This window comes from Mesoplodon bidens, assembly GCF_964165515.1.
Source record: "Mesoplodon bidens genome assembly, chromosome: X".
NCBI classification, from domain to species: Eukaryota; Metazoa; Chordata; class Mammalia; order Artiodactyla; family Ziphiidae; genus Mesoplodon; species Mesoplodon bidens.
Genome location: NC_138163.1, coordinates 69,532,469 through 69,558,739, shown reverse-complemented (window position 1 = coordinate 69,558,739; position 26,271 = coordinate 69,532,469). Strand labels below are relative to the sequence as shown.

The 26,271-nt window shown below is 34.5% G+C and overlaps 1 protein-coding gene across 7 annotated transcripts; it reads left to right on the top strand.

The window, feature by feature from the left end:
• ZNF711 (zinc finger protein 711) lies at positions 1–24,976 on the top strand. 7 transcript variants are annotated; one of them, XM_081222291.1, is made up of 11 exons: positions 1–119; positions 1,880–2,007; positions 2,956–3,212; positions 3,591–3,695; positions 10,252–10,818; positions 16,047–16,202; positions 16,902–17,039; positions 19,162–19,299; positions 20,168–20,215; positions 21,632–21,775; positions 22,292–24,976. In XM_081222291.1, the coding sequence occupies exons 4-11, from the start codon at positions 3,617–3,619 to the stop codon at positions 23,467–23,469; spliced, it is 2,448 nt and encodes an 815-aa protein (XP_081078417.1). In that variant the 5' UTR covers positions 1–119; positions 1,880–2,007; positions 2,956–3,212; positions 3,591–3,616; the 3' UTR covers positions 23,470–24,976. The 7 variants fall into 7 exon arrangements, with proteins under 7 accessions (XP_081078417.1, XP_081078413.1, XP_081078416.1 ...); XM_081222287.1 differs by lacking the exon at positions 19,162–19,299 and having other exon boundaries at positions 3,124–3,212; positions 20,171–20,215; XM_081222290.1 differs by lacking the exon at positions 19,162–19,299 and having other exon boundaries at positions 16,902–16,925.
• Positions 24,977–26,271: the final 1,295 nt, after the last annotated feature.

Sequence of the window (26,271 nt, the reverse complement as noted above, 5' to 3'; positions counted from 1 at the left end):
ATTGGCTCGAGCTGCGGAACCTCGGAAACCCGAATGTGAGGAGCTTACGGATCCACAGCTGCCGCCCCCCGCAGAAATCCGGAGCGCGGTCAGAAGCCAACTGGCGGTGGCGGCTGCAGGTAAGGAGACTCCTGAGGAGAAAGTAGAGGGACTCGGGTCCGCTGCGCTCAGTGTCGTTAGAGTGAGTTGAGGAGAGGCTCCCACCCAGCGTGTAGTGTAGGACGAAGGGAACAATGGAAGTGGCGTCTAGTCCCTAAGCGTTCCCTCCCCCTCGGACAGACAGTGTTTCTCCTCAGCAGCAGCGGGTGGCTGGAGGAATTGAGAGAATTACTTCCCCCTCAGCCGATACGTTCATCCCCAAGGCCAGAGCCCCCGGGGGCGAGAGCCGTCGTGGAGGCCGTCGGTGGTTTAGGGTGACGGGAAAATGGCGGAAAACAAAACAGTGAAGTGAAGAATGCGGCGGCCCCCTGGCATTTTCTCTCGGCGACCCCCCCCCCGCAATATTCCTCTAGGTTGCACTGCCCCTACCTCGCCCCCGCCCCCCGCCTGCCGCGGATGGTAACCTTGGAACGCGCGAGGGATGGCGGCGTTTGCGAGAAGGTGGCACTGAATCGGGCATTTTAGGGGCTAGGGAGCCGTCAGAGCCTGGGGTGGGGGTGGGGGGCCGTGTGCGGCAACTGTCGCCTCCGTTAAAACACCACCATTTTGGTTCCCAGCCGCCGTCTCCCGTGTAGCGGGGCAGAGGTAGCAGGAGGAGGAGGAGGGGTTGGGCAGCACGGCGTGGGTAGCAGCGGTGGCGACCGCTGCACCAAGTGCGGGAGGAGGGGAAAGGGTATTCTTGTCTCTTCGCTCTCTTGACTTTCCACTGCGAAGGTTCTCTTGTTTGGTTGAAGATCCAGGCAGATGGGTAATATATGGGAGGGCACATGTGTGCATTCTGCTCAAAATGATTGAAACTTGGCATGATCATGGGAAAGGGAGACTTCTGCGGGAAGAGGGTTGCGTCCAAAGCTGCAATACTGCTACTTGCCAGGGCTCCTTTGTCTCCTATCTCTGCTAATACTACTTTCACATTCTCTTGCTCTGCCGCCTTAGGATTTCTCTCCTGTTCTTCACCCTATTTACATTATTGAGAAGCTAGGTCCTGAGTGAACTATGTTTAGAGGAGAAGAGGAGACGAATGAGAGTAAAATGTGTGTGGGGGGGTTTGTCTTGTTTTGATTTTTGTTTTGTGAATTTCTGCTCCCCACATATTTATGGAAAGATGTTTACTTGAAGAGTACTTGGTGGTTACCTCCATTCAATAAGGGTGGGAGATACACTCTTGAGAAGACTGAGAAGCCTAGCTACCTATTTGCTGTTGAATCGTTAACACACTGCTGTTCTCATACCTCATTCATTATTGATCTTATTGAAACTTCCTATATGGGAAAAAGGTGCTCCAATTTATTTATTTGGTATTCTTACAGTGTGATACTTCCCGTAATAGTTGCACTGTGTGTTAAAATTTTTACACTTCATTGAGCACTAGTGCAGATTTTTCTGTATGAATTTGGCAAGGGTAACGCTTGCCCTTGGTTGGTTCTCTTTCACTTTCCAAAATGAGGTATTGCTAGTGATTATTAAAATATGCTTTAGGGAAGATTTTGGTTTAATCAGGTGGTCGAATTCTAAGTGAAATAACGTTGCTTATGTCATTTTAGGTAGTTGTTTCTGTTGCAATTCCTTCGGTTGCTTTTTAGATTAGCAGTTTTGAGCATATGAACCCTTTCTAATCTCACCCTGCGCATTAAAGTGTAAAGAAAAAGTCTTAAGTTGTGTAAGAGATTTGGTTTAAAATGTTTTAAAATATCTAATTATGAATGTATTTTTACAATAGGTAAAAAGAACGTTTTTCCAAAGAAAGTAACATAGTTCAGAAGGAAGAATAACAAAAAGAAAGTGCTGCAGATTTTATTTTACAATATGTAAGAAAATCAACAGTTTCTTCAGGATACTCATATTAAGGTGATTAACAAATTACTTAATGTTTTATCTTTAATAATTAAACAAAATTAAGTGTTTAAAACATTTTAACGACATCTGTAATTGTTCTATTAGTTATGTGATAAAGAAAGCAATTACTCTAATTAAATTTGAAATAGTACACTGTTTTAAATGTTAAAAATAAGTCCTTATGGCATTTTAATTTATCTCTCTGAAGCCCCGGGTAGCTTATTGTGAACTCTCTTGGCCCCTCTTGACTTCATTTTGAAGGCAGAAAATAATGTGATATTTGAAAAAAGATAGCGAAATATAGATAAGAGTTTCTAAAAATTTGTAATTTTGCTCACACATGAAGTAATTTTGTTTGAATCATTTTAATATACAGAAAAGTAACCTACTGCTGTAAGATTTTGATATACATGACTCAAATGTTAATAAAGATTACTCTGTGAGACTTTCCTGCCTCTTTTACACCTATCAAATTTTGAGACAAGGGAAAAAATCTTAGTGATTTCTGGTACTTAAGGATAGATTAAGTTGTCTTACATGGCAGCTTTCTAAAAGTTTCTAAAACTTAATGATGCATCCTCATCTTTTGTGTGGTATAGCCCAATTTATTAAACATTCCTAACTAAAAATGAGGAAATGTTTTATAAAATTGACAGACTTTTTGGTTGATTTACTTAGAATCTTATGTTTGAAAGCGAAGTATACATGTAGTTGTAAGAAATACGTTGAGTTGCAGAACCTGACTTTAGGTTCCATATGATCTGGTGATCTTAAATATAGGATAAGTCATTTGAAATGAAATAGGTTGAGCCCTTGCTTTCAAAACTAGCATGAGGCTAGTGTGACTTTATTAATCATTAATGAAAAAAATTAGTCATACAATTACAAGTAAAAGATATTCTGAAAGAACCAATTTACTAAATGTATGTATGTGATTGATCTTATCTCCACTATATTTAGGAAGCAGTCATGTTTCATGAGTCCTCAAAACTGTGAGACAAGAGAATATAGTAGAATAAGGCCAGACGTCCTTACTGGCTCAAAGAACTCCAGGGAAACTGGGATAGAACATTTTACATTATAAGTAGAACCCCGGGAGCCAGAGGTGAAACACACGTTTATCTGCAGAACTACGCTGCAGAGCTGAGCTGGGTCTGGAAGAAATGGATGAGAGCCACTGGATGAAATTCACTAATACTAGACACCTGAGTCCTCTAGTAATGTATAAATATCCCAACTATTGTCTGTTGTCATCTTGTTCTCTTTTTTCTTCTTATTTAATAACCTATATTTTAAGTGGAAACTCAGTGCTACAATTTTGTTCTTTTGCTTGCTTCTTTCACTTCCCTATGGCTCATCACCCTTACTGTGCTTATTCTCCATTATCTTTGGTTTACTTCCATTTGATCCTTCTTTTATTTATGGTTGTCACGTAAAGCATCTAATCAAGGTTTTTGTTTGTTTGTTTTGTTTTCCTTTGTAATGAGATTTGCACACCTGGTTGAGAGGCACATTTTCAATTGCATTATTTTCTCAAAGCAACTAACTTTGGCCTAAATGTATTTAAACTATTTTAAAAACCATTTATTTTACAGAGATTTGTGAATGAACTGTGCTAAGTATGGATTCAGGTGGTGGAAGTCTTGGATTGCACACATCAGACCCTAGAATGGCACATACCATGATTATGCAAGATTTTGGTAAAGCATTTTCTTTGTTATATTTTTTCTTTCTTTTTTAAAAGTCAGAACATACTAATATCAAAACTGTATTGGGGAAGAGGAGAAATTACAATGAAAACTTGTTCTTTTGCCAGGAAAATACATTTGTAGAGCTTATTTTCTTAAAATAAAGCTATGTGTCAGTACTCTAGATAAAATCATTCTTATAATTTTGTGGGAAGGTTGAGGTAAGGAAACTTGGAATATAGCAGTAATATGTCATTGGGAATGAAAAACTCAGTTTGCATAAATACCTGCATCAATTCTCATGTGTAGGAAATATTAAAATATAAAATACATTTTAAGTTGCATATTTAATAAAGCTGGAAAAGGAAGTACTTCAGTCATTTCAAAGAAGTTAGTTAGATGCTTATATATGATAGAGGAATATCTTGTACTAGGTGATTAATTATATTCTGATGCCATATCCTCAGAAAGTTGTAACTAATAGCATTACCTTTTTCTTTTTTTTTTTTGAAAAAAAAATCCCTACTTTTGTAGCCAAGTTTTTCAGTAGCCTCTTAACAGTAGTCATTTTGATGAAGATGATAAGACTTGCTTGACAGTCAACAAAGAAACTGAATTTGGACAGGTTTAGTCTGAATGATAGAAGAGAGAGGTATCTGAAGTGTAAGAGGCGGGGATAGGGTGGTAAGAATCAAAGAAAAGATCAGAGTGAGAGTAGAAAAGATAAATGGTAAATTGGGACAAAAAGTAAACAGAAACATGAGATACTGTGGAATTGTTAAAGAAGAAATTAGGAAAGGGGGGTTACAACAAGTGATACTTTACTCAATTAAGAAAATGCTCCTACTGTTTTCAGATAATATGGTTGAATATGTTATTTTGTCTCCTGTTGTAAAGCCCACAGTAATGAGAGCCAGAAGAACTAGATTCTAGTCTTAGCAGTCCTATTAAATTATTTGTGTAAATGGGCAAATTACATATTTCACTTTTATGAAGGGGTTGGACTAGAAAACATTTAATGTCCTCCCCAGTTCTCTGATTCCTTGACATTTCTGTCTGATTGTAAAGGTGCAATGCATAGATTAAAATTTAATATGGTGGGAATCGAGATGACTGTGTAGTTGATGAAATAGAAAGGAATTATGGATTTATTCTGCTGAAAGAGTCAGAAGTGAGTTGTGTTGATTATGGATGACTTAGAAGTGATTTTATGTGAAAAAAAAGTATAGGAATAAACTCTAGAAGAAGGACAAAAGGCTGAAGCATAAGAGATTTCACAAAGAATTTTGTGAATTCTTTGCTAGAGATAGTTTTTCAAATTCTAGAACACTTGAAATTCAGTGTGATAAATTAAGTTTTGGTTGAAATTTCAACTTTAATTTTTTAAAATAAGATATTTTTAAATGGAAGAAAGGCAGTATTTTCTCCATTTAATACAAAATATTACCTACCCTATAGCGTCTGGTAAAGTGCCAGAACCCCCCTCACTCCTGAAGAAGTTGCCCATTAGCAAGTAAAACATAATTCGTTTCAAAGAGTGAAAAAAAAAATGTCTGATTGGTGCTGTCTGATTGATGCTGTCATTCCCCAAATGTCTATTGGTGAATATTTGCTTGGTGTTCCTCTTACCTTTCTTTCTGCTCTTCCACCTCAATGTCTTGAGGTTTAATTAATCCCTTATTATATCTAATACTAAGCTTTCCAAATTCTAAAAATTGATTAGAAATTAGATACATTCTCTTTAAATTTTTGCTAACATCAAAACAGAGATATCTGCAATGCCATAAATTAATTATACTTGTGAAATATAAGAATTTAGCATACATAGGTAGAGCTAGTCAAGTAAACACACTGTGTGGTTCAGGATCTCTAAATTCCGTAAGGTTTTTGGTTAGTATGAAATGGCTACTATATTAAGAATTTAGAGACAATAAATGCTGGACAGGGTGTGGAGAAAAGGGAACACTCTTGCACTGCTGGTGGGAATGTGAATTGGTACAGCCACTATGGAGAACAGTATGGAGGTTCCTTCAAAAACTACAAATAGAACTACCATATGACCCAGCAATCCCACTACTGGGCATATACCCTGAGAAAACCATAATTCAAAAAGAGTCATGTACCAAAATGTTCATTGCAGCTCTATTTACAATAGCCAGGAGATGGAAACAACCTAAGTGTCCATCATCAGATGAATGTATAAAGATGATGTGGCAAATATATACAATGGAATATTACTCAGCCATAAAAAGAAACGAAATTGAGCTATTTGTAATGAGGTGGATGGACCTAGAGTCTGTCATACAGAGTGAAGTAAGTCAGAAAGAGAAAGACAAATACCATATGCTAACACATATGTATGGAATCTAAGAAAAAAAAATGTCATGAAGGACTTAGGGGTAAGACGGGAATAAAGACACAGACCTACTAGAGAATGGTCTTGAGGATATGGGGAGGGGGAAGGGTAAGCTGTGACAAAGTGAGAGAGTGGCATGGACATATATACACTACCAAACGTAAGATAGATAGCTAGTGGGAAGCAGCCACATAGCACAGGGAGATCAGCTCAGTGCTTTGTGACCACCTAGAGGGGTGGGATAGGGAGTGTGGGAGGGAAGGCGATGCAAGAGGGAAGAGGTATGGAAACATATGTATGTGTATAACTGATTCACTTTGTTATAAAGCAGAAACTAACACACCATTGTAAAGCAATTATACTCCAATAAAGATGTAAAAAAAAAGAATCTGAACTATTAATTTAATTCAGAAATTTATTGGACCAGTTTCTTTTGAAGGATACTTTAGAGTTTAAATTTTACAATAGTATGCTTTACGTAATAACTTGTGCGTGTCTCAGTGTAATAGTTGCCCTTGGAATCTGTGCCATTGAATTTAACTTTTGTTCAAGATTTTATTGCTGAAAAAAGTCCATATTGCTTTGGGACTTAAGTAGCAAAAAACCTTAGATGGTGGCCCAAGACGGACCCAACAAATACCAAATTTTATGCTGTCCTTCTGGTGAAAGTCCAGGTATTCACATTTAAATTAAATAACTTTAGTAAAAAGGGAAATGCTTGAAATAATGACTTGTTTCTTACTGTTATCTGGTTATCTAATTGATTTCACACGTTTTAAAATGTCTTCATATCATTTATAATTTGCTACCTAGTGAGATAAAGTCTAATGCCCTTTAATGCTGCTTACTAAATGCCTTAAATTTTAAATGAGTGACTCTATGGTAGGTCTTCTTATTCTTTCTCTTTCAAACTCTTCCTTTAGTAGTCACTCACTTGATTAGCCCTATAAATTCCTTAAAAAATAGTCTCTAGAATAAGTAAATTCTATTCTCCTCATTCAGGAAAGTTTAAAAAAAAAGCCAGTCTGGAGTAAAACAATGAGTTCAGTTCTCAGCTTGAACCTTGGGCCAGGTTATTTATTTATTTATTTATTTATTTATTTATTTATTTATTTATTTATTTATTATTTTTTAACATCTTTATTGGAGTATAATTGCTTTACAATGGTGTGTTAGTTTCTGCTTTATAACAAAGTGAATCAGTTATACATATACATATACCTCTATATCTCTTCCCTCTTGCGTCTCCCTCACTCCCACCCTCCCTATCCCACCCCTCTAGGTGGTCACGAAGCACTGAGCTGATCTCCCTGTCTTTGCTATGTGGCTGCTTCCCACTAGCTATCTATTTTACGTTTGGTAGTGTATATATGTCCATGCCACTCTCTCACTTTGTCACAGCTTACCCTTCCCCCTCCCCATATCCTCAAGTCCATTCTCTAGTAGGTCTGCGTCTTTATTCCTGTCTGGGCTAGGTTATTTAATCTCTCTAAACCGTAGTTTGTTCATATTTAAAATGGGGATAATAACACTCACCTTATTACACAGTTCTGAGGCTTAAATGATATAATATATATAAAAGTATTAGGTTGCTTGTTGCATAGTACTGAATAAATATAGCTAGAGTATAGCTAAAATAAGTGACTTTGTTCAGAAATTCAGTGAAATCTAACAGATGAGTTGATAAGAGGAAAGAGCAAAATTTAATAAAAGACATCTTGGATCTTGGTCTGAGTAATCTGCCAGTACCCTGTGAGGAACCCATCAATTCTTGGTCTAAGATCCTTAAATTATTTAGTTCAGGGCAAACAAGGATGTTTGGATTTTTTTGGTTTAGATCTGATTTATTTTGACCTGTAAGTTCCTGCTAGTGTTAAGACTAGGTAAACTGAAAAACACTTTTTCCTTCTTCTTAGAATCCTCCCAAACAGGTTAATCTGAACCCAAACCAACACTAGCATTATTCTATCCTTCCATCCTTCCCTAGTGTCTACTCGCAGGAACCAAACTACTCTCCAGCAAATAAAATAAATGGGATTTCCCATATTTTAAGTCTAACTTATGAAAAGATTTTATAAAATACTAATTTCATTGTTCATATACATAGAATTGCAATACTGTGAATTTTATAGAGTTAACATTTAATTTTTCCCTGCTAAAAACCACATTTCCAGTCTGGTTGAATACTAAATTTGAACCCTCACCTTCTCCCTGTCTCCAAAAATGGCCAGTGGACTAATAAGTGAATAGAAAGTACTTGTTCTATACATACTCCCTTTGTCTACCAGATTTTCAAGGTTGAGGCAGTGTCCTTTTGGGTAATATGGTGGTTTAGGTGAGGGTTTGAGAATAGTGAGAAGGCTACAGAAGGGTTGAAAGGAAGAGAATCCTGAAAGGCAGCTTTTCCCTTCTCACCTTATTTTTTGATGTGTTAGGGTATTAGTAGTGTTTACTGGTCTCCATCCTAACTTGCTAACAAACTTCCATAATGAATTGGTTAATAATAGTGAACAGTGTATAACAAATGGTACTCTTTCAGGTATTACTATATAGAAAGTGATCATTATGTAGAAAAGGCTTTGTACTGGATTATTTCATGTAGGTAATTTTGTTGTAACCTGGTCCACAAACTCTGTTAATTTGTTTACTATACCACCTCAGAGAGAATGTAACAGAATTACTCATGAAGGAATTTTACACTCTTACAGTATTTACAAGGGGGGTAGGAGTTGGTGTTTACCGTGCTGCTCAAGAAAAACGTTATTTAAAACTTTATCCCTGCAGATTTACTAATGTAGAATTTAATGCAATTTAGAGTTTGTATATATGTTTTTTAAATGAACCAAATCTTTGTCGAAAATGAGTTTTTTTTCTCCTCAAATCAGATGTTAAAGGATGCTTTCCATTTTTGAATATAGTAATTCTTGTAAAATAAAGAAGTTCAGGGACTTTTATGTTTATAATACATATTTTCTAATGTATTAAGCTTGTCATATTTTATTAACTCAATTTAACATATTAGCAACCTTTCATGTTTGTGTGTCCTTTTTATTTTAATTTTAATCTTTTGAAATGCTAGACTCACAGGAAGTAGAAAAAATAGTATATAGGGTCCTGTATAGCCTTTACTCATCTTCCTCCAATGGTGACATCTTTATAATAACTGTAGTACAGTATCAAAAGCAGGAAATTAACATTGGTACATTACTGTTAATGGGACTACAGATCTCATTCAGTTTTCACCATTTGTGTGTGTGAGAGTATATAGTTCTATGCAGTTTTATTTCATATATAGATTTATGTAGACACCACCACAATGAAGATACAGAATGGTTCCATCACCATATATATGCTATGCCAAAATAGTCACACACACCCCCACCCTTGGCAACTGCTAATCTGTTCTCCAGCTCTATAGTTTTAGAATTTTGAGAATGTTATATAAAAGATTCCATTTATACATTATACAGTACAGTAACCTTTGGTAATTGACTTTTTTCATGCAGCATAATTTTCTAGCAGTTGATTCAGCTTGTTGAATGTAACAATAGTTTGTCCCTTTCTTTATTGCTGAGTAGTATTCCATAGTAAGGATGTGCCAGAGTTGGCTTAACCAACCATTTACCTGCTAAAGGACATTTGAGTTGTTGTATTTTTGTTTTTGATTTTGGCTACTAGGAATAACAGCTAGTATGCACTGTTATGGATATTTATGTACAGCTTTTTGTGTAAACATATTTTAATATCTGTGGGAGAAATGCCACAGAGTACAATTGTTAGGTTGTATTGGTAAGTGCATGTTTTTTATAAGAAACTGGGCAAATTATTTTCCAGAGTGGCTGCTACCATCACGTATGAAAGATCCAGTTTCTCTGCATCCTCACCAACCTGTGGTGTTATTGTTTCTTTATTTTAGTTATTCTAATTGGTGTGTAGTGATATCTCATTGTACCTTTTTTTTTTTACTTGAAAATAAAGTACATTATTTTTAAGGTCTTAATTTAGATTTTACTAACATCGTTTTCACCCACCTCCACCCCAGTTTCTGGTTGGTGATCATTTTTATTACAGTTAAATTGTCAGTGGTTCTTTAAAATGATAGTTTGCCCAGAACTGTTTCATATTTAAAAACTATTTTATGTCATCTGATATATACATACAGTACTTTTAATTAATAAAATTACTTTTTTTGGATAATTGTTTGCATTGTAGTCGCTGGAATGGCTGGTACTGCACATATCGATGGAGACCATATTGTTGTTTCAGTTCCTGAGGCTGTGTTAGTTTCTGATGTTGTCACAGATGATGGGATAACTCTTGATCATGGCCTCGCAGCTGAAGTTGTCCATGGGCCTGATATCATCACCGAGACTGATGTAGTAACAGAAGGTGTAATTGTTCCTGAAGCCGTACTTGAGGCTGATGTTGCTATTGAAGAAGATTTAGAGGAAGATGATGGTGATCACATCTTGACGTCTGAGCTAATTACAGAAACTGTTAGAGTTCCTGAGCAGGTTTTTGTGGCTGACCTTGTTACTGGTCCTGATGGACACTTAGAACATGTGGTCCAAGATTGTGTTTCAGGAGTTGACTCTCCCACAATGGTATCAGAGGAGGTTCTTGTAACTAATTCAGATACAGAAACTGTGATTCAAGCAGCTGGCAGTGTTCCTGGTTCTACAGTTACTATTAAAACTGAAGATGATGATGATGATGATGATGATGAAGACGATGATGATGATGTCAAGAGCACTTCTGAAGACTACTTAATGATATCTTGTAAGTGAAACTTAAAGTCCATAATAACTTGGTAGAAACTGATTTATGTATAACACGGACAGGTTTTCTGGGATGGGGATCTATTCAATAAAAGTCATGGGATTGATCTTTTTGAAAAATATTTTTTTTTCAAAGCTGTGTTGTTGAGATGCTTTTTTGAATTTGTTCATGTTTTTAATTTATGAAAAATTATACCCATGGAGTAAAATAATGCAATTTATTAATATCTTAGAACAAAAACACAGATTTGGAAGGTTCAAAAAGTACATTAAGTGACACAATATTTTAATGGTAAATATATATATTTCAAAATGGGAAGTTTATTTCATGCAACCACTGCTTTCTTTTTAATATGACAGGTACTGGAGTTGTCAGTTCAGTTTTGCTTAAGAGTTTAAGCATAGTATGTTAAGAAATGTGTGATTAGTTTTTTTGAATTAAATACTTGAAAAGTAAATAATCAACTCAGATTGTGTCCTACAGTTCTGCCTGTGTTTGTTTTCTGTTGTCTATATATGTGTCTGTATAGTCTATGCAAAAATACTTTAAAATATTTATTTCAGACTGCTTTACGATGTCCTTAAGACATTCTATCTGAATGAGGAAGATAGAAATATCTTATTCTCATTTTAAGTGGTAAGTTTGCCTGAACAGCAACAATAATAAAAATCTCATGATAAGTTATTGATGGAGCATGAGGAAGAAGTGGGTCTATTCTTTATAAAATTTGAAGGCATTCTTTTATAGAAAAAAATCCCTTTAAAACTTAAATAATTTTTTATTTTAGAAAATATACAAAAATTAAATATTTTTATATCATTCATTCTCTTGCCACCCAGTTCCCTAACTTTTTATAATGGTTAGAATATTCAAATTGGGACTAGTTACTCTTTTTAACCATTTTCATTTATTTTATTTTATTTAGTTTTTCCTTTTTTTTTCTTCATCGCTTAATCTTTAATTCATTTTTTTACCTCTTGGTTTCTGTTGACCATTGAATCTTTCAGGAGTTAGAAAATAAATTGCCTTGAAATGTCTCAATGGTAATTTTAAAAGTCCTCTGTTTTTTTTTTCCCAAGATATCTTCAAACTACTCAAGGGATAAAATTGAGGACTTAAAACGGACTGTTATCTTATTCCTAAATCCCTAACTATTCCTGTAAGGAAATCTTATCAGCAGCTGAGTTTTTGTGGTAGGGAGTTTGTCTTCTCTCAGTCTCTGAGGTGCATCTGAGTTTTTTCCACTTTCAGACCAAATGTCACAATTTCTTTATCTTAGCAGTTGGTTAGGCCCTTCCACCTGTGCTAAGTAACTTGGAAATTAATATAGGATAATTGTATCTGTCTAAAGTTATCCCAGGTGTGCTTTTCTTTAAAAATACCTAACACCCTCAAAACATTTATGGGTGATGATTTTCTTAATGAAAAGCTTCACCAGGGAAGGGAGGTTCCTTTAAATAATGAACCTATATAATGCATTCAAATTATTTTTTTACCTATAAAATCAATTTTTATTTCTTCCAGGAAAATAATTTTGTATAAAGCAAAATATATTGGTAGGGTCATTATGGGAAAGGCCATGAAACTTCACCAATTTCAGGGGTAAAAGAGAAAAGTTAACACCTTCGTATTTTTTTTAGTATAATATCTTTATTGAGATATAATTCACATGCCATACAATTCACTCATTAAAGGTGTGCAATTCAGTGGTTTTTCATATATTCACAGAATTGTATCACCATCACCATACTCAATTCTAGAATTTTTTATTCCCCCCAAAAGAAACCCCCATACCCTTGAGCAATCAAACCTGACACTCCACTCACCCCTCAGGCAACCACTAATCCAAATTCTTTCTCTATAGATTTGCCGGTTGTCAACATTTCATGTAAATGGAATCATATAATATATGGCCTTTTGTGTCTGGCTTTTTTCTCTTAGTATAATGCTTTCAAGGATCATCCATGTTGTAGCATGCATCAGTCCTTCATTCCTTTTTATTAATGAGTAATATTTCATTATATGGATATACAGTTTATTTATCAGTTCATCAGTCGATGGACATTTAGGTTGTTTCCACTTTTTGGCTGTTATGAATAATGCTGCTCTGAACATTCATGTACAAGTTTTTGTGCACATAGGTTTTCAGATGTCTTGGATATATACACCTGGGAGTGGAACACCTTTGTAATTTAAATATTACTAATTTTTGTTTGTTTCATCATTGCATAATATGGATCCATTACACATTGCCTCACCCCATCCCTGTGGTACATCAATATAGAGTTGACCCTTGAACAACACAGGTTTGAACTGTGTGGGTCCACTAATACGAAGATATTTTTCAATAAATATATAATACAGTATTACATAATCTGAGGTTAATTCAGTCCGCAGATGTGGAACTATGAATACAGAGGGGCAACTGTAAAGGTATACATGGATTTTCGACTATGTGAAGAGTCAGTGCCCCTAAGCCCTGCATTGTTCAAGGGTCAGCTGTAGTCTATACTGATGTCATATTCACCATATAATTTTGGTAGATGTAACATGAAAGGGGTACGGTAAAACGCCTACTTAGTTTCTAAAAGGAATATTATACTGTAGATTTTGCTAAAATGAAATTTTAATCAAATTGTACCAATGGGCTATAGAAGAATATTGAATGATAGCAAACTTTGTAGGGTGGGCAAATAATGCACCTTACTGTTTTTTGGGGTTTTTTTAAAATTTTTTATTGGAGTATAGTTGCTTTACAATGTTGTGTTAGTTTCTGTTATACAGTAGAGTGAATCAGTTATATGTATACCTATATCCCCTCTTTTTTAGATTTCCTTCCCATTTAGGTCACCACAGAGCACTGAGTAGAGTTCCCTGTGCTATACAGTAGGTTCTCATTAGTTATCTATTTTATACATAGTAGTGTATATATGTCAATCCCAATCTCCCAATTCATCCCACCCCCTGCACCTTACTGTTTTAATGTTATATTTAGCACCAGTAGAATTCTGCGTTGTATATAATATTACCCACTTATTACTGGCTAGGATGTCATGTGGGTTGGGAAACAACACCGTGGGACTTGAATGTTGTAAGCCTTATAACAAAAGGTTAAGCTTGAATTTGGGGTATTTTGAGTATTATCTGTGTAAAGAAGAGTCGTTGAGGATCTATTTCTAAAATCTGTTGATTGCCTGTTAAATCTTTGTTAACTTTGTACTTTCTATAACAAAGGATATAGAATAAATCTTGGTGAAGTTGATGGTTTATCTCTTAAAACTGTACACTAACATATTTAATAACTTTATCATCTTCTATGAACTTAAAATACAGATCAAGTTTAATTACTCAATGCATTTCAAAATTGTTCATTCTGAGGAATCTAATTAAGTAGAAAATAATGGATACGTTAAACTGTGGACCTCGAGGAAAGGTATAAGTGGAATCAGAATAGCACCAGTAATTTCAATACTTAAAGCAAAAATTATGGTACAAAACTTTTGAGAAATTACCAAACAAATGTCTATTTCATTTCATGAGCTTTAGTTTTGTGAATTACAGTTTTAATTCAGTTTATCCCAGGAGGAACTCTGATTACTTTAAACCATTGAAGTGTAATAAAGTAGTATTTATCAGATGACAGTATTTTTTTCATTAATTTACTGTTAGTCCAACCTAAGAAATTCATATTTTGGACACTTTTTGAGTGTTTTATATCCTATATCTTTATTTCCAAGAATGAGAAAGTACTTTTTTTCTGAAGACTTAACTTGCCTCTTAATTTTTTTTAATGATCTCATTGTTTTATTCAACGTATTTTAAAAGAGAGGCTGTTAAAAACCAGTAATATCAGATTCCTCCTCATCTTTTTTTCTTTCATTTTAATCTGTCCCAATGTGAAAAAAATATTTGCCAAAAAAGTACTAACAAAATTAGGGTTTATGATGGAATGAAAAATTTTTTTTCTGTTTATTTTGATCATTTAGGTACTCTCTTTCATAGACAATAAACTATTTGAATTCTTAAAGAGTGTGGAATCATTTATATTTAATCACAAAGTTAAAGTAGTTTTACATTGTAAGAAGAATTTCTGAAATGTGTTTTCACCATTTTGAAAGGCCAAAGGAATATTTTTGAATTTGCATGTATCAAATTTGAAACTGAGGTAGAGAAAATCTAGACTTTGACCCATTTAGATCTTACTGAAATTCCTATTTTAAGAGTACTGAGTTAAAAAACTTTTTAATGTCACTTTATTCTGTTTTCAGTAGCTCTGGAGTTGTTTAGCTATAGTCAAGGCTTCATGATTTTGTTTCATATATGATACTATGATACATATAGTAGGGAGGAGCAGATTTTCAGTCAGGGTTACATTTCAGTTTTTATGGGGACAGGACAAGCATTGAAATAAAAAATGGTAGGCATATAATCTTTGGGGGCGTATATTGTTTAATATTTATGTCCAAAGAGCAAACTTTATGAATATAATGTATTCATTGCATAGTTTATGCACAGTATTCACTTGAAACTAAATGATATTCTTAAAGAATCAAATTTTTAAATCTACTTAAAATGTAAGTAATCATTGTTGCTTTATTTTATATATGATTTGAAGCAAATCATACAATGGTAAACCTGGAAGTATACAAAATTTCTGATTTTAAGTAGCCTTCCATTGACTCAACAGGAGTTAAAAGTATTTACTAAGATTTTATTTTTATGCTTTCTGAAAAGCCCTTTTTATAAAATCAGGTGTTTTCTGTTTTCTCTTTTTTAAAATACTAGATTTCATATGTTAATTGGTTTTAGATATACTGCTATTTAATTTGGGAATTGTTTGTCAGCTTATTTCATGAGTACTATATATTTTATGTTCTAATTTTTGTTATTAATTTTGGTGTTAGGATTTAGCTTAAAATGTTGAACATAATGGAAGATTATTTAATCTTCCCAAACCACTTTAATTAAAGCTGTATGGTTAAGAGTATTTCATATACATAAATTGAAATCTGTGATTATGTCTTTTATATAATTATGATCATGTAGTATATCTGTCTTGTATACTTTTTTCATGAAATATACCACTTTTAATGGTTGCATAATAGGTCATTAATTGAATATAGTGGGTAGGTGGTTAACACATTATTTCATATTGCACTAACACTTAACACCCACTAAATGTCAATGGTACTTTTTGACTGAAACAGTTTCCCGTTTATATTTTACAGTGGATGATGTTGGGGAAAAATTAGAGCATATGGGGAGCACACCATTAAAAATCAGTAGTGATGGTTCACAAGAAGATGTTAAAGAAGATGGATTTGGTTCAGAAGTAATAAAAGTGTATATATTTAAAGCTGAGGCTGAAGATGACGTTGAAATAGGTACAAATAATAATTTTAATTTATTGCTATAATGGTTAGAAATTAGAACTTCTCTTTTCTGGAGATTAAGTTCTAATATTGCCTTCAAAGTGCAACTCTTATAAAAGGTTTCTTTGGGGATGGAATATTTAAAAATTATACATAAATATAAAACAGGGATAGAGAATAAGTCATCTTAAATATTTTTAAACTTGAGTAGAAGATTCCAGTTGAAATTTCAAAACATATGAGTGGAGGGGATTTGGTTTAGAGTAAGAAATTATGAGTATTTAAGGGAAGGCTAGAGGCAGGGTGCTTTGGATTTTAATCCTAGTTCTTCCATTTAGCTGAGTGACCTTTGGTGAATTACTTAACCTTCTTCTGCCTCAGTTTCCTCATCCATAAAATGGCCATAATGGTAGTAACTACCTTATAATACTATTGTGAGGCTTAAATGGGTAAATACATGTAAAAAACTTAAATAGTGCTTGGCATATACAAGTGTAATGTAAGTGTTAACATTTGTTGTTATTTCTTAGTGATGACTGAAAATTTAAAGTGCAATTTATAAGAAAATTCTCTTCACACTTAGAAATTTATGTTGGAATATTTGAGGGGGAATATTTTTCTAAAGGAAAATATTTTTATGTATCCTTCTTATTAATTTAGGGAATTATTCCCTGATACTTACTGATTTTGATACATGTTTTAACTTTTAAGGTGGAACGGAAATTGTCACAGAGAGTGAGTACACCAATGGGCATTCTGTAGCTGGAGTGCTTGACCAGAGCCGAATGCAGCGGGAGAAGATGGTTTACATGGCAGTTAAAGATTCTTCTCAAGAAGAAGATGATATCAGTAAGAAAAAAAGGCACTGTAGTGACATATCAGTAGTCATCATGCATTCTTAAAAAAAATCTCATATTCAAGCACTGCATAGGAACAAAGTTCAATAAAATAAGTCTGAACCTTTGCTATAATTAATTTAAAGGAAAAGCGTCTTTTGACTATCCGTGCATGCATGTATTGTTCAAATGAGCAAACATAAAATACTGTGTCTGAGATACTAGGGATACAGATATCAGCAAAATATGGTTCCTGACTTTAGGAGAGCCTACAAATATATAGGGAATTACTGAGAATCTACTTTGTGTGTGTTATTGAATATGTTGCATATATATTATCTCATTTAATTCTCATAATTCATCTCTGAGGTAGGTGGTATTAGCCCTGTTTTATGGAAGGAGAAAGTGCTCAAGGAAATTAAGCAGTTGCCCAAGGTCATTCCAGTATTAAACGAGGAAGATAGGATTTGAACTCATGTCTGCCTAACTCTGCTGTCAGTGATCTTTGTACATGGCAGTGAGCACTGTTGAACTTTCTCTGAATTTAGCAGTAGAAGGGCTAGCTGGTTGTTTTCCTTCTGCCACTGAGAGATTAGCTGAGTAAGTATTCTTCCAAGTCAAGCCACCAGGATTTTTACTTATTATGCCGTTGATGGTCTCCAAGTAGTTGCTGTTTAAGGTTTCTTGCGGCTGAGTACCACAGGGTGTAAAAAGCTCCTCACATTTCCTTTCCTGCCATGGTACACATTTCCTTATGAAGACGTTTTACTTCCTTCCTACTTTCTCCTCACCTCAGTGTAGGAATGCAGCCCTTCCCTCAGGCTTTTTCTGTCTTCTTGCCATGCTGAGACAAAAACTACTTTGCTTTGCCCTAGAAGAGCAAGAGCCTCCACTTCAGTGCATTACCTTGACAATAGTTAGCTTTACCTATACTACACTATGATCCCCACTCTTCAGATTTCCTCCCCTAGAAGTCATAGGGAGCTGAATTCCAATCCCAAACAAACATGAATAATATACCACAGCTGAAAATGTCAAAACAAATGCGTCTAGAGGATTTGGTTAGAGAGAAAAATAATTAATTTCTATTTGGTCTCTAGATTCTTTCTTTTCTTTTTTACTCATTGGTCAGGAGGCTGAAGGTTAGGTTAGCTGATGCCAGAATTCCATAGGGATGTGCAAAACTTAGACCAATGTTTCCTTCTGGTTAATTGAAAGAAGGGAAACCTAGGAGAAGAGAGATACTTTTTTCCCACATTTTTCAGTAGTGAGTAGGGACTTCCCTAGTGGTCCAGTGGTTAAGACTCCATGCGTCCACTGCAGGGGGTGTGGGTTCGAGCCCTGGTTGGGGAAGTTCCGCATGCCACATCTCATGGTGCGGCCAAAAAAAAGAAAAAAAAAATAGTAGAAAATCCCAGTATGTGAATCAAAGGAAAAGCGTAAATTCAAGCCAATTTTCTACTTAACATGTTAAATCCAAATGGATTATTCCACATAAAATATACCTACTGACCTTCTAGGTTTAAATTCTTTTACACTAATACTATGTTTTTTTAAATGTCTCACTTAACGCTTTTGTCTTCAGTAGGGTCTCTTAAAATCCTGCCTCTTAATGGGTGTCCACATAGCCTTGAGCCACCAGCATTTTATATTATAACCATACATTATGGTTTTACTTTCATTGTTAATTATTTTTCAATTACTAGTATTTTTGACAATTTTTCATTGCATGTACAGTACTGCATTTAATTTACATGTGGAATAGCATGGACCACTTTCTAGTACTGATTCTATGGGAAATGCCTTCTGAGTTCTGAAGAACTATCAGGCAGAATTATGGAATACAGCTCTTCTTATGAATTCCTAATGCCCAATGGACTGTGAAATCAGTCAATATATTTCAAGCGCACATTTTATATAATCTAAAAGTCATTTTCGTAGGACTAGGTTTTAAGAGGAGGATAAGAACTTTGATAAATTACTGTCTCCTAGTGGCACCAGCCTGCAAAGTGCCTAATGTAATTTTTAAATTAACCAAATTGAAATCTTGAAAGTTGAAAGATAATCGTTTGGAAATTTTTACCCATCTATTAAATACTTGGGGTTATAAACAAGCAATTATTTCTAAAATTTAGGTTGCGCTGAAATAGCAGATGAAGTTTACATGGAAGTCATTGTAGGGGAAGAGGAAGGAACTTCTCTCCCTGAGACTCAGCTTGAGGACTCTGATGTTAATAAAACAATTGTCCCTGTTGTCTGGGCTGCGACATATGGTAGGACACTGGCATTTTTTCACCTGATAAGTACATAACATATCTATTTGATCAGTCTTTAGGTCATTAAATATGCTGTGCTAATGCCCCCCATGAGTTGGCTAATACTATAAAATGTTTTGCTGTGGACTGATTCATCTCTAGTTACTTACATAATTTTTGTACCACATATCTTGTGTTATTTACAATGAACCTTGCTTAATGCATTTTGTTTTTCAGTAGGATTTATTTTAAATCCTACATGTATAAGTGAGTGCCATAAAAAGTTTTATTTTCCTAAAATAGGAATATCCTTTGAAAATTGATCCTTCCCCTTTTGGAAAAACTTATTTTATGTTTTAACACCACAAATAATAAGATATTGGGGTTTTGAAAAGGAACAGAAATCCAGGTGTGCTCTTCTAGGAAGTACATAATGAAAGGTAAATTTATCAAGTTATTTTTTCCCTATCTATTTTATCTCATTCTTACTCAATTTACAAGATGGTCCAGGTATACTTTTTACTTTGAAAAATTTTGTTGTTCAAATGCATTAATTTATCTTTACTTGGTTTTTCCAAAGTTTCATTCATTCAACAGTCATTTATTGAGCATCTTCAATTTTGAGGGTATTCTGCAGAAATATCTACCCAGGTTTTATTTGAAAAGTAGGGTTGTCCTAGATGTTAGTAGTTTGAAGGATGCTGACAGCAGCCCTTATTTTCAGTGTGTGATATTATCTAATCTATGGGAGTGGAAGAACTCAACAACAACAAAAAAGTTTAATCCAAGGAACGGTGATCAAAGTAAGATTTTGTAGATTAAGATGTGATCTACTAGTAATCATTATACTCAGTCTATCAGTTTTTAATTAGTCTTTTTTTTTAAGGAGATGAAAGAAGAGTTTCTCGAAGGTATGAAGATTGTCAGTCATCAGGTGAGAGAGCATTATATGTGAGATGTAAGTTAAGTAGCTGGTTTTGTGTACTGCTTGGTAGATACAGAGTTCTTAGTTTGTGTGTACAGACCCATTTGTTAGACTCCTACTTGCCTGGTCATATCTAGTTAGTTAGAAGAGTTTACCTCTTTGGGAAACTGATTAAATTATATAGAGACATAGCGTGTGTTATTCTGTGAATGCAGTTCATTTTAGATTCACCTCGGGATTTCCCTGGTGGTCCAGTGGTTAAGACTCTGCCCTTCCACTGCAGGGGGCACAGGCTTGATCCCTGGTTGGGGAACTAAGATCCCATTTGCCACACGGCATGGCCAAAAAATAAAAATTAAAAAAATAGATTTACCTCAAGATACAAATATCAGGCCACTTACTACATGGGCCATAAAAAAGTTACTATGGAAAAAAAATTATAAAATAGAAATTATTCTGACATGAAAGTAAAAGTTGCCCATGATATCAACCACTCGTTAATGTCTTCCTTGGGATGGAACTCTTTTTTAAATTTCTATGGCAACCAGTAGATTTATATAGCTGTTACATAAAGCTCATGTGTCAGTGTAAATTTTTTTTTTTTAGTTTTAATACACTTCATATAGTGTTATTTATTCCATGGTTGATAGTTCTTTTTATTTTCTTACACAAGGAGACTTTTTCTTATGATAAAGTGTCTATTTTGTTTCTATCTTTAGGAGGTATTTGACTCTCTAACTGTAGATTTCAGGGGAATTAATGAGAGGCATATATATCATAGCATTTAAGCTAAACAGTTTCTTAGGGCTACATTTTTAAACTAAATTGCATAACACGAGAGACTGTGAGAACTGAGATTTTATTAAGTACTTTATTCCATATACACTGATTCCACTGAAATTGCAGTAGATTTCCTGCCACATTTATCTTAACACTTAAAAAAATCAATCTTAATACTTTTTACATTAAGTAAACTATTCTAAAGCATAAATACAAGAAATCTGTTGTTTGTCATGTATTACAGTTACCATGATTGTATTGGATAACTGACATGTGTAAATTTCTTTGCTAAATCTCTTTAATTTCATCAGCCTTCATCAATGAGAAATTGATCTGATGTCAAGATTTTGTTTAGGGTCATAAAATTCAGTTTCTTATGTTTCATTCACCTTGTCAGTTTGTTCCTTTAGGATAAATAAATTGGGATATTTTAAAGTTACTTTCACATGGTATCGTATTTAAAGTATTTGCATATACACATATGTGTGTAAGAGTATAAAAGAGAGAGAAGGAGAAGATGAGTGTACTTTGTGAAATTTAGTACTGCAATGGCAACTGAATGCCATGTCTTCTCTAATTCATCTAACCAAAACCAAAAAAGTATAAATATATGTAAGTTTAATGGTGTATCGATTTTTTTTCCAGGAAATACTTTGGACTCAACCTTAGAAAACAGAAGTAGTACAGCAGCACAATACCTTCAAATTTGTGATAACATTAATACAAATAAAGTACTTAAACAAAAAGCTAAGAAGAGGAGACGGGGAGAAATGAGGCAGTGGCAAACAGGTAAAATACTAATACATTACTCGATGAATATTATAATTACTTGAAATGCAGTAGTATTTTTTGTAACCCAAGAATATGCCAGTTGTTTGTAGTGTAGTTAGTCCTACTCCCATGTACCTACTTGTGTTTGATCTAAATAGTTGGGTTTTTTTAAATGTTCTACTGGTACTTAATAAAACTGTGCTTGTTTGCTTTTTACCCAAATGATGTTTTTAAAGAGAATTTTCAGGTTGGTTTAACAATAAAGGGTGCCTATTTCTAGTTTACAAAGAGCATGTGATATAGCATTTTGGCAGGTGAATAGTCTATAGTAGAGTGCTGCTCATTACTTTTTAGTGAGCTACTTTATTATAAATTGCTTTCAATGTGCATTTTATCTTATGGGATTTTATTCTACTAGTATAGTTCTCACATTGTGAATGTCAGCTAATTTTGCTGCCTTTGTGGTAAAACTGTTTAAAACAGTCTGGCCAAATTTCACAAATTCACTGTTTGTTTGTTTGTTTTTTAATCTAGCTGTTATAATAGGCCCTGATGGACAGCCCCTGACGGTATACCCTTGCCATATTTGCACAAAAAAGTTTAAATCCAGGGGATTCTTGAAAAGACACATGAAGAATCATCCTGATCATTTGATGAGAAAAAAATATCAGTGTACAGATTGTGACTTTACAACTAACAAGAAAGTGAGTTTCCATAACCACTTAGAAAGCCATAAGCTTATAAACAAAGTTGACAAAACCCATGAATTTACGGAATACACACGAAGATACAGAGAGGCTAGTCCATTGAGTTCAAATAAACTTATATTAAGAGACAAGGAGCCGAAGATGCACAAGTGCAAATACTGCGACTATGAAACTGCAGAACAAGGACTGTTAAACCGACATTTACTGGCTGTTCACAGCAAGAACTTTCCTCATGTTTGTGTTGAGTGTGGGAAGGGCTTTCGACATCCTTCTGAACTCAAGAAGCATATGAGAACCCATACTGGTGAGAAGCCATATCAATGTCAGTATTGTGTCTTCAGGTGTGCAGATCAATCAAATTTGAAAACTCACATTAAGTCTAAGCATGGTAACAATTTGCCATATAAATGTGAGCATTGTCCCCAAGCATTTGGTGATGAGAGGGAACTTCAACGCCATCTGGATTTGTTTCAAGGACATAAGACACACCAGTGTCCTCATTGTGACCATAAGAGCACCAACTCAAGTGACCTTAAGCGGCACATCATATCTGTCCACACTAAGGATTTTCCTCACAAATGTGAGGTCTGTGATAAAGGTTTCCATCGTCCTTCTGAGCTCAAAAAGCATAGTGATATCCATAAGGGTAGGAAGATTCATCAGTGTAGGCACTGTGACTTTAAAACATCAGATCCATTTATTCTTAGTGGTCATATCCTTTCAGTTCATACTAAGGATCAGTCATTGAAGTGTAAAAGGTGCAAAAGAGGGTTCAGACAACAAAATGAGCTCAAAAAGCATATGAAGACTCACACTGGAAGGAAGATTTACCAATGTGAGTATTGTGAATACAGCACTACAGATGCATCTGGCTTTAAACGACATGTGATATCAATACATACAAAAGACTATCCACACAGGTGTGAATTCTGCAAGAAGGGATTCCGAAGACCATCAGAAAAAAATCAGCATATTATGAGGCACCACAAGGAGGCTCTTATGTAATAAGATCAATATAAAGAAAGAAGCTATTTAGAAAATATGACATGCTACATGGGAAGATAATTTCATGAACTGTTTCACCTGGTTACAAAGCTTGATATTAAATCGTAAATTTACATTCTTTTTATTAAAGATGTTAAGATATTTGAATTGAGAGGGGATCTCATAGCCCTTTGAAATTAGTTAAAGAATTTAAGGAGCACCATAGAATGGTTGCAGAAAACCTTATTTTCTATTTAATAGTATTATAATCATAATTCAGCTACAGAGGGGAAGAGCAAAGGCAACCACTTTATTTGGCTGGTCATACTAGAGACAGATGTTTCTGAAAAGATCATATCTAATTGAGGAGTTTAGCAATGCTTTGCTATCTCAAGCAAGTGTCACTTTTATGCCGTTTTAGAAATGGAGTGGGGAAAATAAAATGCAGTCATCCATTAGTCACTTAGTCATTGAGCCTTTATATGGTACCTGGAAATTGAATTCCAGAAATGGCAAAAGTTTTGTGTATTCATCAATAGAAATTTCACTGGAAAACAGGTTAGATTAATTCAATACTATTTAAAAGAATTTCAGAGCTGCTAAGATTTTAACACAGGATAGGATGTTTAAAATATAGCATTCTGTACTGAAGTCTAAAGATTAAAGTTCCCCTTTTTTTGATGTTCAAGTTGATTGTTGTTAAGTGTGGCATATATGACAGAAGTATATTTGAGTCAAATGTGGCTTTCTAAAATGGATGCAACAGTAATGTTGCAAAATTAGCACTATATTTCTTAATGATCTAAAGATTAAATTGAGAGAACACAGTTTTCTTAAATATTATGTTTAGAGGTTTTTTTTAGGACAGTCATAGCAAGTATGATTGTTCTAGTCTTACTTGCTCTAATGTTTAAAGGTGCAATTTTATGCCATTATTGAAAATTTTGATTTTTAAAATCTATATACCATATTATTAACATGCATTTTCAATATGAGGCAGTATTTATGCGGTATTTAACAAAACACTATGCTGCCAATAGAGCTTGGAGGTGGATATTCAGTTTACAGTGTATAAATTTAAAATATGCATCCCTTTAACAATGCTTTATGTTAGCATGCTGCAAATCAACATGGCGCTTAAAATAAAAAGCAGGTTTAGGGAAATTTAATGAAAATCCTGTTCATAAATGTAATGCATATGATGTGTACTTTTAAGTTTTAGTTGCTTCATGTTTACACTCAGCTGTTAAACATAATTAAAATGTAATTTTACTTCATGCTATATTGTGGCTTTGTGTTTTAAATAATGTTCACCTTTCTGTTTTTGCACCAGATAAGAATCAGTTCCTTGAGAATATTTTTTTTTATCTTTCTTAACTTCAGAATATTAAATTTGGAAATCTAAAATTGTGTCATGTGATTGTAAATGATGTATACGCTGTAAAATAAGATTGTCACTGTTACGTGGGATTATTATTTCTAAATGTTACTCATTGAAATGAGCATACAATAAAAAGCATTTATTGCACTTCAGGGTTTTGTGAGTTTATTTAAAGTTGTGTTGCAGTGTCCCTCATTAAAAGACTTCACTTAAAATTGCTCTTAGGCAATTTTGTCTTCAGTTTAGCGTCTTGTAGAATTTTGTGCATTAACAGCATGAGCTAGGAATTTAAACAATTATGATGACTATGGCATGATTATTCCTCAAAATTTTGTGTTTTTGCTAAAACCGTTATGGAATGCTTTAAAGTTGCCCATCTTAAGACTTGAGACTTAGTATTACAGAGAAAACTAAAAATTCTTAACCTGCTTAAGTAACACAATCCTGAAAAATGAATCTAATTATATTCCCAATAGACCAATATACATTCAAAAGGAAAAGTATTAAATCAAGTATTTGGGAAAGATTTCTGCAAGTGAGCATAAAAATAACGTGCTGTATTCAAACTAGTCAGCATTCAGTAGGATCCATGTACCTGGATATAATATATAGCGCTATTGCTAAGACTCTGTCAATTGGGCTATTCTTTAATGATCACTAAGAGAAAAAGAATCGATTAGCCATTACATGTTAGACTGGTCCTTTAAGCTTTAATTCTATAGAGTTCATCTAGAGATCTTGTTAGAATATATATTCTAATTCCATAGGTGTAGGCCGGGGCCTACAATTCTGCATTTCTAGCAAGCCCCCAATGTGTTACCACCATAGAAATAGTAAGGTGTTAGAAAAAGCCCCTAGTGTAATTCCCGTACACTTTGCCAACTTTGCTTAAACAAATATCTATGGGTGAGTAGATAGAGGAGATCCATACTGAGGACTTGGCATTTGAGCTGAGACATGAGTGGCAGGAAAGAACCAGTCATGAAAACCTTGTGCAAGTTCAAGAGCATTCAAGGCAGAGAAACACACATGCAAATGCGAACAACCTGAGATGGTACCAGCTTTGGCTGGATCATGGTGAAGGGAGACTGATAAGGGATGACACCTGTGAGAATTTTAAATGGGAAGTCATTGGAGGGTTTTAAGGAAAGGAGTGATATGATGTGATTTACGTTTTGAAGATCACTGTAGAGGCTGTGTGAGGAATGTATTGTACAGGGCCCAAAGGAAGCAGGCAGCCATGTGGAGAGGTTATTCCAGTTGTTCGTGCTTACAGTGGTGCTGGAGAAAAGCAAATGGATTTTCTTTCTTATAAATTGGACCTAGAAAACAGCCAAGATAGAACACATAAGAATTCAGCCCATGTTACAAACAAAAGGGAAAAAAAGGCACTTTTACAGGACAGTTAAGTGTCATTAGGGTCATTATGTGGAGATGGATTT